Source organism: Sceloporus undulatus, chromosome 10, assembly GCF_019175285.1.
Source record: "Sceloporus undulatus isolate JIND9_A2432 ecotype Alabama chromosome 10, SceUnd_v1.1, whole genome shotgun sequence".
Classification (NCBI taxonomy): Eukaryota; Metazoa; Chordata; class Lepidosauria; order Squamata; family Phrynosomatidae; genus Sceloporus; species Sceloporus undulatus.
In genome coordinates this window covers 14,258,670-14,270,855 of record NC_056531.1, presented here as the reverse complement: position 1 = coordinate 14,270,855, position 12,186 = coordinate 14,258,670, and the positions used below count along the sequence as shown (strand labels likewise).

Sequence of the window (12,186 nt, the reverse complement as noted above, 5' to 3'; positions counted from 1 at the left end):
CTGCTTCAGGTCACTTTGGAGTTATGCTGTTTAAATGATGCATGCATACTAAGAGTCCGGAAGCCGCGCCAAAGCCACGATCCAATACTAAGGATTGGAGCGCAGCTTTGGTGCAACTTTTGGACTCTAAGTATGCATGAATCATTTAAACAGCATACTGTACCTCCAAAGTGACCCAAAGCAGCTTTATTTTGGCCTGTCTGTATGTCTATAGTTTTCCCATATAGAAACAGACATTTTGCAGCTGGGAAAGGAATAGGAACAAATATTGTTCCCATCCCGACGTTGCTGAGTTTGCTCCAAGTGCTGTAGATTGAAGAATAATAAGCCTGTGTCTGTTTTCTTTTTTCACAGAGGCCTCCTTGCACACCCAACTGGCAAAATGGCCACCACGACAAACGTCTGCCTTTGGCTCCTCGTGATGGCTCCCTTGTGTGCCTTAATGTCCATTCAGAAACCAGTAATGGAAGACAACGGGGGCAGCGGGGAGAGTGAGGGGGCCTCCTCCATCCCACCCCCTGCAAGCGTGACTTTGGGCCCAAATCCCACTGCGGACGACCTCCTCGTGAGCTCTGTCAATGGCACGTCCACCTCCTTCAACATCCTGGATGGAATCATGGACTTCTTCCAGAAGTACATGCTGCTCATCATCGTTGTCGGCTCCTTGGTCTTCATCTTCCTCTTTATTGTGTGCGCCGCCGTCATTGTCCGCCAGAAACACAAGGCCTCGGCCTACTACCCATCCTCTTTCCCCAAAAAGAAGTACGTGGACCAGAATGACAAGTCGGGTGGTGGCAAATCCTTCAGCGAAGTCCCCGAGAAGCCCGCCGACACCAAACAAGAAGAACCTGTTGACTCCACCAAGCAGTTGCAGGCGGACATCTTAGCAGCTGCTCAGAACCTCAAGTCTCCCAACAAGGCTGTGACGGTGAATGGAGAGAATGCCAAAGGAGAGGACAGGCCAACCACAGAGAAAGAGGAAGCAGTGAAGGCAAATGAGAGTAAGGAAAAGGAAGAGGAGGATGGGCTTCCTAAAGTACAGGATGGTCCACCAGAGGAGTCCGAGAAGCCTCCAGAGATATCTCCACAGAACTCAGGGCATGTTGAGATCAAAGGAGAAGAGGCATCATCTTCTATGGAAGGTCAACAAGTGGAGGAGACCAGTCCTCCTTCTCCAGAAGAGCCTGAGGGGTCACCAGGGACTGAGGAGTCCTCTGCAGAGGTCTCGGAAACTGAGAAGGATGAGGGTTGTCTTCCACTGTCTCCTGAAACTGGTGTGTCTGATGAATGAAAGTTGACCTTGCTTGACTGACCCTCCTCTTGGCCCTTGGGTGGAAAGCTGACAACGTTTGAGCTGTGCTGGACATTTTTTCTTTTTTAAGCAGCGGAGGACACACTGGCCAGCGGAGAAGCCAAACTGCACACCTCCCCCATAAGGAAGCCCCCTTAGAAGTAGCGTGTCATGGTCTTACTTTTCAGGTCCTACATTGAAATTACTTCGCTCTTCTGCCAAACATCTCTTGGGAGAGGAGGATGACGTTGAAGGAGAGCGAGCATTGAGCATCCCATGAGGGGACTGAACACCTCTGAGGAGAATCCAAACCTGACTTGGCTTGACACATGGGCCAAAACAATGTCCTCTCCTATTGACCTCTCTGGGCAAGCTTCTTTGGCAGTGCCATCCCCACCAGCCACAACCACTTTTCCCATGAACCCATGGCTGCATATGTATTTTAGAGGTGAGTTGGCTGTTTGGACACAAACACCCCATTGTCTCTCCAGCCCCATTCACCTCAGGGGCCCCAGTGGTGTCCCCAAAGCATGGGTCTGGCTGGCCCAAGCCTTGCATCCGTCCCCTTGCCACCTGGGAATCATGGCTCGGATGGCCCCCTTTTGGGGCTGCCATGAGTCAACCTGAGACTTGAAGGCACATACACACATATTACTCAGGGCATGGTCTTCCCACTCAGGAGAGGCCTTGTTATAAATAATAAGCCAGTGAGAATTTTGTGCCATATTCTCCCAGAACTCAAAAGTCCTGAAGTGTTGTGGAGGAATTCTTCTGCATCGAAAAGTGCATGGGCTGAGATTGTAGACCAGCTACTTAGTTATGTATACTTCACTAAGGCTGCATCCACACTGCAGAAATAATTTGGTATGACCCCACTTTAACTGCCATGGCTCAGTGCTTATGGAATTCTGGGAATGGTAGTTTGTTGGGACACCAGAGCTTTACACTATGGGATCATAAATACAAATTGGTTATGACAAATTGGCCGAACTCCAGGTTACGTCTTCATAACTACGACTGAATTTCAGCCAGTGGTTTTCTGTGTATAAGACATCTATTTTCCACACACAAAAAGGCGCAAGATACCTGGCTGCTGGCTGCAAACAGGAGACCTTTTTTCTCTGCAGAAAACAGGTTTCATGTTTTCGGCCGGCATACGGTTTGATTCTCTTTGCGTTCTTTCTCCCTTCAAGTGGTGGCACACTGAACGGAGGCAGAGTGCGCCATTTGGTCTGTGTGCACTCCCTGAGTACTCTTTGACTGAAGAATTTCATCCTCATTCTGCAACTTTGGACTGTTTGCCCTCAGCCTGTGGACACCATCAGGAGCTGCGTTTCATATCTCTGAACATCCAGAACTTTGATGGGCTTCCAAGACTCTTTTTGTGCATGTACATGCACACGCATAGACACACATCTCTTTCTGAATGCTGCCAAAACACAAGTCCTGAAATCTTTACTGAGGACCATACCAACAGTACTATGGAAACAGAGCTTGGGAAAGTTTCTGGTTTGGACCACAGCTCCCAGAATTGGATCTTACCAGGCTGGCTTGGGGAGTGTGGGAACTGTAGTCCCCCAAAGGTGCTTTGCTCAGCGCTGTGAAGGGCTGCCCCTTGATCTTGCCTTGATATTTCTATTTGAAACCCAACTTTCCTGACAAACCTAACCAAAGAAACCCAATATGTGCCAACCCACATGTTGCCCAAATGTTCTCACACCCGAACTTTGTAACGGATCCCACTGCTAGCACCAGGCGCTAGTCTCCAGATCCCCAAAGGAAAGGATGAATTTATTTTTCTGGACTAGCAATTGATAGACTCCAGCTTTGAATCCACTGATGCCTTAATAGATTGGAAGGCCTGAGAATACCGGGATCCATTTCTGCGGGAATGCACAGGATCTGGAGCTGTGGCACATTTCAAAATCCGGACCTATCCAGCCGTTTATGTTATTCCAAGAAAGTGTGCGTGTGAGTAAACCCTCAAGGACGATGATCTATGAAAGCAGCCTGCTAGGCCCGACCTTTTACATAGCTCAAAGCCCAAAGCCAAGGGAGTGTCTTCATCTGTCAAGATCCTTTGGATTTCCAGTCAATTTGGGGGGGGGGGACGGGGACACACTGCTCTTTGGAACACTTGAATCATCTCCCAAATATGCTGACAATGTTCCCAGGACACGTTCTTGTCTTCATTTAGGGAATTGGGAGGGAGAAGGGGATGCCCACTGTAAAACCTCATTTTTATACTTGGATGAAGGACTCTGGCAGTGCCTTATTCTAGTCTAGCCCCTGTGCTGCTCTGGGAGAATCCAGAAGGCCATGAATACGTTGGGAAGCCTGGGCAGCTCAACCAGGTCCTCTTCCTTTCTATGGGACAATAAATAATAATAATAATAATAATAATAATAATAATAATAATAATCCTTGAAGAAGCTGGAAGGGAGAGCTGGGAGGTGGCGGTGGTGGGGAAAAGGAGGCCTCCACCATTTTGCCTGGTGTCTTCACCAAGGTCCTGTGAATATTTATGACGGTGGCTCTTTGCCATCAGCGCTGTTCTTCTGTGGCACTGGCAGGAACAGAACCACTGGCAGTAGCCCCGAAGGACCCAAACGTTTCTTGACTCTACCTCCAACCTGGCACCCTCCAAAGGCATTGGACTACAACTCCTTGGGTCAGCCATGTTGTCTAGCCGGGGTGGTGGTGATGGTGGTGGTAATCCAAACCACCTTGAGGGCACCGGGTTAAGGGAGGTTGTGCTTTATTGCAATCCATCCTTGGAGAATTATTTTGAGGTGGGCTCAGGTGATGTATCCTCTGGGTGAGAGGAACCCACTGTTCTCTCAGCCCACAAACACTCTCATGGGAAGAGGTACTCCCAAAGTTGTATTGAATTGTATTGTTCAATGCCCCATGGGTTTCTGGTGGCCACCTAGGGGTGAGAATCATGCAGCCCTCCAGATGTTGGTGGATTGCAACTCCTGCCATTCCTCACCACTGGCAATGCTAGTCAGGGCTACTGGGTGTTGCAGTTCAGCAGCATTTAGGAAAGCAAAAGGCCACAGCAATGTGTCGGTTTGAAAGATATGTGCCCAACTGAAATCAAAACCACTCCCTTGGATGCGCCTATGGAAAAATGGTGGCAAGTTCCATCAAAACCAGTTCAGTTTCCAGGCAACCAGCGCAGAGGTCTGTGCGGCCGAGATCCTGTTGTCCAAAGTTGTGGCGCAGGGAGGGGAAATGCCACCGGGAGCCTTGCAGTCTTCCGAGACTGAAATCTCAGCCATTAATTCAAAATTTGCCCAAATGTTCCAAATGTAACTGCAGCCTGGAATCCTGTCTTTGGCTTTTGACCACTCCTGTTACCCTTCAGTTACTAATAAATATGTATATTTTTATTTCCTACAAAGGTGGCTGTTGTCTTCCCTGATTTTTAGTGCATCTGTGCATCCAAAGTTATTGGTTGTAGGTTTTTTTAAAAGGGAATTCTTAAAAAATGAATAAAATAAAAAAAATAAATCTGGGACTGGAGGAGTTTGTTGCAAAAAGCGACAAGAAGAAAGTTCTTGTTGCTTTGTCTCCAGCGGCAAGGCCTTGGTGAGCGAGATGGGTCCCCTTGACCCACTTTCCTGGCTTTTCTCCCATCTGTGCCAAGGCTCGTGCTTCGGATTCTCCAAAATGGAAAGGCAGGGCCAGGGACACATTCTGTTCCTCCATTGCAAGGCCAGTGCTGAGCAAATAACAAGAGGGAGGGAAGGGATCCAGCTTGGTTGCTGCAACCATCAGGGTCAAGAATGACACTTGCTCAAGTCAGCTTTTCATTGTGAAGGGTGGTGGGAAACCTGAGGCCCTGGGTTCGAATCCGCCCTGTTCCCCCAGCTTCATCCCCATATCATATGTTTGGTGACTTTAACAGCTTTGGTAACCCCGCTGTCATTCCAAAAGGCTGAAAGGCCTCTCCTATGGCTTACTGACCGTCATTCCATCCCGCTGCTTTTTGTCTCCAGTCAGTAGATGCATGCACCAGGACCTTCTCAGTGGCTGCCTCTTGGCTCTGGAACTCCCTTCCTACAATGTGAAACTTAGGGCTAATGTGCACGGCAGAAATCATGCAGTTTGAAACCACTTTAACTGCCATTCTGGGATTTGTAGTTTGGTGAGTAAGTTAGCTTTCTCTGTCAGAGCGCTGTGGTGCCCCCACAAAGTACAGTTCCCGGAATTGTATTGCATGGCGCCATGGCAGTTAGAGTGGTGTCAAACTGCATATTTCTGCAGTGCAGATGCAGCCTTAGGCCTGAGCCCTCTTGGTAGCCCCAAGTCCAGCAGACTCCCTGAATCCTATGCTGATCTACCCACCAGGCCACAAGGTGAACCAACGGATTCAAGTGGCAAGAAAAGAGATTCTACCTAAACATTAAGGACTTTTCTCCTGTAAGAGCCATTTGACAGGAGGGAGGGTGGGCTCTCCATCTTGGGAGATCTTTAAAGGGAGGCCTGCTTTTGCTGTCAGTTCCTGCAGGGCAGAGGGCTGGACTCGATGGCCCTTGAGACCCCTTCCAACTCTACGATTCCCAGACTGTTTCCAATCCTAAGCTTCCCTGCTCCCTTTATTTTTAAACATGTCTTAATCTCCTCCATTTGACAGGCCCCCCGTTTGGACACGGGAAGAGCTTTACAAGCAAGGGCCCACCTGCTGCTCAAACCAGTGGCAGCTGGAGGGCCATTTTGGATGGAAATCTGAGCTGCCCATAAATTATTTCAAGTACCCCCTTCCCAGGCTCCTCGGAATGGCAACTGTCCTTTGGCAGCAAGGCAAAAGGGTATGGGCTCCACCAGTCTCACTGGAGGAAAAACTATTTCTCACTCGCCCTGGAGCAGATGAAGAGCTGAGCCGTCATAGAGTATGGATTGGACATGGGCCGAATCTGACATAGCAGCCCCCTTGCCTCAGTCTGCACGACATGCCTTCTGCTGGACCTGCTCTCGCTTACAGCATCTCTCGCCAGCTTGCCTTTTGCATTATGCAGTTTGTAGAAAGCTCCTCTGGGAGGCTGGCAAAGACTCAGTCAAGCAATAAAGCATACCAGCACTGTATTGGATCCCGCCAAAAGGCCATTTGGTTTCTCACAAAGTTTGCCCTCCTCTGACAGGGCCTTAAACCACCCTCACTGTTGTTGTTCCTATGGTACACTGCCCCTGGACAGAGAAGTACTGCAGTGTTAAGTGGCCAGTGCTGTTACCAGGCTCTCCCTTTCCCCCAGAGCAGCCTGCCTTTTTCCCTTGCTGAACCGAGTGGGACAGGCTCCCAGTCTGGTGCCCCCCAATGTGGCTTGCAGCTTCCCTCAGACTCTGGAACATGGCTGGAAGCAAGCATTTTAAAGATCACAGCCACATCTGGCTAACAGATGGAGAAGTGGGTGAGCACGGCAGGAGAGGACTGCTCTGCGTTCCAGGCCTAAGAGCAAGAGGGCCACTTGCACCGAGAAGCCATTCCTTCCAAGGCAGGCACTCCTGTCTTTTCTTCCTTCCTATTTTCCTCTTCCCCACTCTCCAAACCCACAGTCTGTCACAACCGTTGTCATCCCTATCCGCCCCCCAAATGGGGATTACCCATTGGGTTTAGGCCAAGGGATTCCACATCCAGAAAAACCAATGACAGGGAAGTCAGAAACAACTTGTAGGCACACAATTGTCTTTCACCCTCTATCACTTCAATAAATTCCAAATTTGCTTTGCCACTGAGTGCGCTGTTGCTTCAAAAGCTCTTTCTCCCTTCCCTGCTAATCGGAGCTAGAGAGAGCAAGAGTGGTATAGAAAAAAACCCAAATTTTTGAAGCCTGGCTGCATCTTCTTCTTCTGAATTGCCTTTCCCTCCCCATTGGCAAGAAGTGACGGCAGTGGGTCCTTTCAAACAGACCCTCAGGAGGGAAGGACACTGAACTGTGCAGGCTGAGCATCACCTCCTGCCCTCTTGATGTAGAATTGTGGCTACAGTGTTTCATGTTTATCAAACCTCCAGAAAGAGCTCCTGAAGCACTGGGCTGGGAAGTCTGAAAGGTACTGTAGAGACTTTTGTGGACCCAGTTGGGTGCACGTCCCTGTTGAGTTTGGGCAAGAATCCCATGGCACTGCTCTTGGCCAGTGGGTGAAGCAGTATCTCCCTCATTGTAGTAAAAACCCAAATATCAAAATAAAGACAACTCAGACCATTGCAACACAATCATATATTATCTCTGTATATATTTATATAGCACACACTGTACATGAAACTAGTCTGAAACTTGTGCATCAACAATCTGGTCAAGGCGCTCTTCTTTTAAACCTGAACTTGGAAAACAAAGAGGGAGAGAGTTGCTTATGTCTGGTGCCTGTCGGGGGGGGGGGGCTTGTTTTGCTTTTGGCTATGAGAAGCTGTCCTGGGGAAATACAGCAGCAAGTCAAGGCTGCTCATGCCAGGCTCTGTTTATTGCTTGGCCCTGAAAAGTCCTGGAGTGTGCTGTGTTTTCTGGGAGAGGACAAGAGGCACTGTACCTTCCTTCTCTCATACTAAAGATGTTGACACTTAAAGGGGGGTGGGGTGGGGTGGCGGCATTGCCCCTCACAACCCTGAGTCTGCTTTAATTTCTCAAAGGCAACTAACCTCCAACAAACCCTCCCTCCACACCCCAGGCTTGAATTGATTACTTGCTAAGGATTACAGAGTAATTCTCACAGCAAAATCACAAGACGGGTTGCTCTTTTCATTCACGCACACAGAGACAAAGACGAGAGATAAAGTGGAAGCAAAAAGCTCAAGGTGTGACAAGCTGAGCCTGCCCTGTCAGACATAAGAGAGTTCATGGTTGTGCGTGTTTAACTTGCATGTTTCCAAAATGCACTAAGGTGATGGGTTGGCTCCTTATGGCAAAAAGCACTGTTGAATCACAACTGGAACAAAAGGAGTGGGGTGGGAGAGCAGGCTTCCAGGTGTTGCCATGAAAGGCTTCTATGAACTGGCTGCATTTTTGTCTGGCTCCGTGCTCTTCGGTCCCTGTTTCAGTTTGTAATCTGCTAAGGCAGCCTTGATGGCGTCTTCTGCCAGCACTGCATGGGGGAAAAAGAAGGATGGTGAAATGTTAGACACATTGAACAGTGGAGGAGAAACAAGCAAAACATTTTGACCACCAGAAGGTCAAAGCACTATGGCAAGCATAGAGAATCCCTTTTAGCCCAGGGGATGAATTTGATTTCAGGGCAATTCTCAGGGTGGTCTTCCAGTGGTGGGCAGACACTGAAAGTACCAGGGGATTTTGGCTTAAAACTCCAATTGCCAGTCTGTTAGCTTTCAAAGAGGCATTTTGACTTCTTAGAATGGGGAAAAATCCCTGTACAAAAGCAGGGAAAACCAACAAATGAAGGCATGACAGGGGAGGGGATTTGGCCAGAGGGTTAGATGTGATCCCAAAGACAGAAAGAAATGATCCAAATCACGAGTCAAAAAACTTAACTTACTGGAGCAGTGCAGTTTTACTGGAGGGAGGCAGAGCTCCTTAGCAATGTCTGTGTTTCTGATCTTCAAGGCTTCATCAACCTGAAACATACCAAAGAGACGATTTAGTGCTTTATTTCCCAGCCAAGGTCTTCTGTAGTACCTTCCTCTAACCCTGCTGCAAGGACACTGCTGCATTTTATATTACCACATTCTCATGCCACATTCTCACTTGTAGGCCAAAATGCTGAACTACAAGCTGAAAAAGAAAAGACTAGAAACAATGTTGTTCAAGTCCCTGAGATGGAGGGAAAACAGACTAAAGGTCCCTCCTCTTTAAATAAGGATCAAGAGCCATAAACGGGCCAGACTCACCGTCTTCCCCTTCACCCATTCGGTAGCCAAAGAACTTGAAGCGATTGCCGAGCCACAGCCAAACGTCTTAAACCGGGCATCAATGATTTTGCCATTTTCGTCCACTTGGACCTGAGGGCATTTGGATGACATTAATGATCAAACAGCGCATGAAGGGGGCTGGGAGAACATTCCTCATGACAGGCTGGAGGCCTTTTATGGCTTTGGAGCCCCTGGCGAAAGTTGCGTAAACTTACTTGCAGTTTCATGACGTCGCCACACGCCGGAGCACCCACAAGGCCAGTCCCCACGTTCTTGGCGCTTTTGTCCAGTGAGCCAACGTTCCTCGGGTTCTCGTAATGATCCACAACCTGTCAGGGAAAGAGCAAAGGCAAAGGGTTGGCACAGCCTTGACAAAGAGAAGAGTTCACTCTGCCCACAAGGGCAGAAGGCGGCCTGAAAAGTAACACTGATGGCCATTCTGGGCCTTTCCCATTTGTTGGGGCTGGACTCGGGGTCATGGACATTTCTGCAATGGATGTTGGAACAGTAAACCCCACCTGGAGGTTTCCCACCGGCTTAGACTGCCTGGTTCCCCCCCCCCCCCCCCAAAGACATCCATGAAAGAGCCGTTTGCTAAGAACTATCAGTAGCATTTTCCACAGGAACACAACCTTAAGGTCCTTCTCCAGAGGGACCCAAGAGGGAATGGCGTCAGACTGTTCATATAGCACAGTCTATGGCTGCCCCCTGCCGGAGGCCATCCTTGGCTGAAAGATAGATAGATAGATAGATAGATAGACATGCACACTGGAGCTGGAGCACTAGATTTCTCAAAGCACACAGGAATGGAATGGACGAGCTGTTTTCCAAAGCGCTTTCCAATGATAGGGTTCCTGACCGCTGAAGGCTGCTGTCCTTTGACCTCACAGCCCTCTCCCTGGCTGCTCAAAACGGCCTTTTGGGGGATCTGCTCCTCTCCGGGTCCACAACAAACTCCAACTCCCAGAATTCCAGGAGGCTGAATAGCGGTGCCAAACCGGGTTATTTCTCCCGTGTGGATGCAGCCACGGTCTGTAGACTCCGACCTCTTGGTGTGGGCAGCACCAGATCTCTTCGCCTGGATCTGCGCCTTGCAAGTCGCCCATATTTACTATAGTTGGGGATGCTGGGCCTTGCAGTCCGAGGCGGAGGCTGGGCAAGGCAGCTTCTCCGTCGGCCTACCGCCTCCTCCCCGGCGCCCCTTACCTTCTCGTGGTAGCCCGCGGCGAGGGCCACCTCCTGCGGGGCCCGGCGAGGCCGCAAAAGGGCCGCCGCCACCGCTGCTCGCACGCCTCCGAGCCGCAGTGCCGCCATCTTCTCTGTTTTGAAAGGACGACGACGCCAGAGCCATCAGGGGGCGGGGAGGAGGCACCCTTGTGACGTCATTCTTGACGCGCCCAGGGAGGGCATGGCCACGCCCCCTCCCGCTCGCCTCGATCCTCCGTAAAGGGCGGGGCATCAGCCCTCTCCGTTCCCTCTGATTGGTCGCTGCGAGAAACCCTGTCCTTGGGGCCTTCTTTGAAGCCCTCCCTCACTCCAGGGCTGTTTCAATGACCGCCTGCCTCGAAGAGACGAAACGGCCCAGCCCTCCCCTCAGCCAACGTCGCTTTCGGGCGAGGGTACTTTCGGGCAACCTTTCCAAAGAGGTGAAAGCAGTTTGGCTGTAGGGCTGAGCAGGGGGTAGCCGCCGTGGTCGGGTTTTTCGTCAGGCATTTGCTTAGACAGCCCGAAGGCTTGGCGCGCGCGCGCGCGCGGTGGTCTTGCGGCGCGCGGGGCCGGGGGCTTTCCTGAGGCGAGCGAAGGAAGGAGGGCGATGGCGCAGGACAGCGGGGCCGAGGCGGCGGTGGCGGAGGGGGAGCTGTGGGGCGGGCGAGGCTCCGGCGACGAGGCCGAGGAGAGCGAAGGCGGCGAGGAGGAGCTGGAGTCGGAGGAGTCCTCCGCGGAGGACGAGGAGAAGGAGAACGAGGCCGAGATCCAGCGTCTGGAGGAGCAGGTGAGCCAGTCGGGGAGGAAGGAAAGCAGGCAGCGCACCAATGAAACCCAAACAGTGCGGGCTTCCATTCACTTCATAACTGAGCGCGCTTTTCTCCTTGCCTTGAAGCTGTCGATCAACGCCTTTGACTACAATTGCCACCTGGATCTCATCAAACTGTTGCACCAGGAGGGCGAACTGGTCAAGCTCCGAAGAGCCCGCCAGAAGATGAGCGAACTCTTTCCTCTCACCGAAGGTAGGCCAGGGCTGGGGCGCTTCTTCCCCAAATAGCCCTCCCTCCCCGAAAAACCAGGTCCAGAGCAGGGTTGCCAAGAAGCCTCGGAGATAATTCCCAGAAATGTTTGTCCCAAACCCGCTGAATCCCCTCAGATCCCACGGAATATTCAGTCACAATTCCCGGAAAATTCCCATAATGTTAAAATGGCAGATATTTTGCAAATAAACGTAAACATAATTGAATAAAAATAACGGTAACTTATTTCAACTCTCAAAATCACAACTGAATCAAACAAAGAATCTTTCAGTCCTTTTAAGATATTTATTTTGACATGAAGGGGGTTCAGGAAGCTTTGTGCCAAATAGAAACGTGTTCGGATGCAACCGCACTGCAGAAATAAATCCAGTTTGACACCCTTTTAATTGCCATGGCTCAGTGCTAGGGAATCCTGGGAATTCTAGTTTTCGGAGACATTTAACCTTCTCTTTCAGCAAACTCTTGTGTGACAACAAACTACAATTCCCAGGATTCCCTAGCACTGAGCCAGGAGAGTTAAAGCAGTCACAAACTGGATTATTTCTGCAGTGTTTTGGACCTTCGCTATTAAAAATGCTCAAGGTCCAATCCATACTGCAGAAATAATCCAGTTTGAGACCGCTTTAACTGCCCTGGCTCAGTGCTAGGGAACCCTGGGAATTGTAGTTTTGTGAGAAAGAGCTCTGGTGCCACAATGAACTACAATTCCCATGCATCTGAGGAAATACACTTAAGTCTAGGAAAGCTCATGCTGCCAACTTTTCTTTCAGTGAGACTCAAAGGTGCTA

At 50.1% G+C, this 12,186-nt stretch overlaps 4 protein-coding genes across 4 annotated transcripts in view; 3 read left to right on the top strand and 1 right to left on the bottom strand.

Moving 5' to 3' along the window:
• HECTD4 (HECT domain E3 ubiquitin protein ligase 4) overlaps positions 1-12,186 on the top strand; it is a 426,162-nt gene that overhangs the window by 2,428 nt on the left and 411,548 nt on the right. The window lies entirely within an intron of this gene.
• Positions 364-4,729, top strand: TMEM119 (transmembrane protein 119). The gene has a single exon (XM_042441430.1). The coding sequence runs from the start codon at positions 383-385 to the stop codon at positions 1,289-1,291; it is 909 nt and encodes a 302-aa protein (XP_042297364.1). The 5' UTR covers positions 364-382; the 3' UTR covers positions 1,292-4,729.
• ISCU (iron-sulfur cluster assembly enzyme) lies at positions 7,498-10,516 on the bottom strand. Its single transcript, XM_042441432.1, has 5 exons — positions 10,359-10,516; positions 9,368-9,481; positions 9,132-9,242; positions 8,780-8,858; positions 7,498-8,371 (listed from the first exon to the last, which is right to left on the bottom strand). Exons 1-5 carry the CDS (start codon positions 10,464-10,466, stop codon positions 8,274-8,276), a joined length of 510 nt encoding a protein of 169 aa, XP_042297366.1. The 5' UTR covers positions 10,467-10,516; the 3' UTR covers positions 7,498-8,273.
• On the top strand, positions 10,732-11,578 carry LOC121916412 (squamous cell carcinoma antigen recognized by T-cells 3-like). Its single transcript, XM_042441433.1, has 2 exons — positions 10,732-11,145; positions 11,254-11,578. Exons 1-2 carry the CDS (start codon positions 10,966-10,968, stop codon positions 11,413-11,415), a joined length of 342 nt encoding a protein of 113 aa, XP_042297367.1. The 5' UTR covers positions 10,732-10,965; the 3' UTR covers positions 11,416-11,578.

Coding starts and splice junctions, on each gene's coding strand:
- LOC121916412 (XM_042441433.1), top strand. CDS start 10,966: ATGGCGCAGGACAGCGGGGCCGAGGCGGCGGTGGCGGAGGGGGAGCTG. Junction 11,146..11,253: donor TCCAGCGTCTGGAGGAGCAG/GTGAGCCAGTCG, acceptor CTTGCCTTGAAG/CTGTCGATCAACGCCTTTGA.
- ISCU (XM_042441432.1), bottom strand. CDS start 10,466: ATGGCGGCACTGCGGCTCGGAGGCGTGCGAGCAGCGGTGGCGGCGGCC. Junction 9,482..10,358: donor CCGCGGGCTACCACGAGAAG/GTAAGGGGCGCC, acceptor TTTCCCTGACAG/GTTGTGGATCATTACGAGAA. Junction 8,372..8,779: donor AGTAAAACTGCACTGCTCCA/GTAAGTTAAGTT, acceptor TCCCCCATGCAG/TGCTGGCAGAAGACGCCATC.
- TMEM119 (XM_042441430.1), top strand. CDS start 383: ATGGCCACCACGACAAACGTCTGCCTTTGGCTCCTCGTGATGGCTCCC.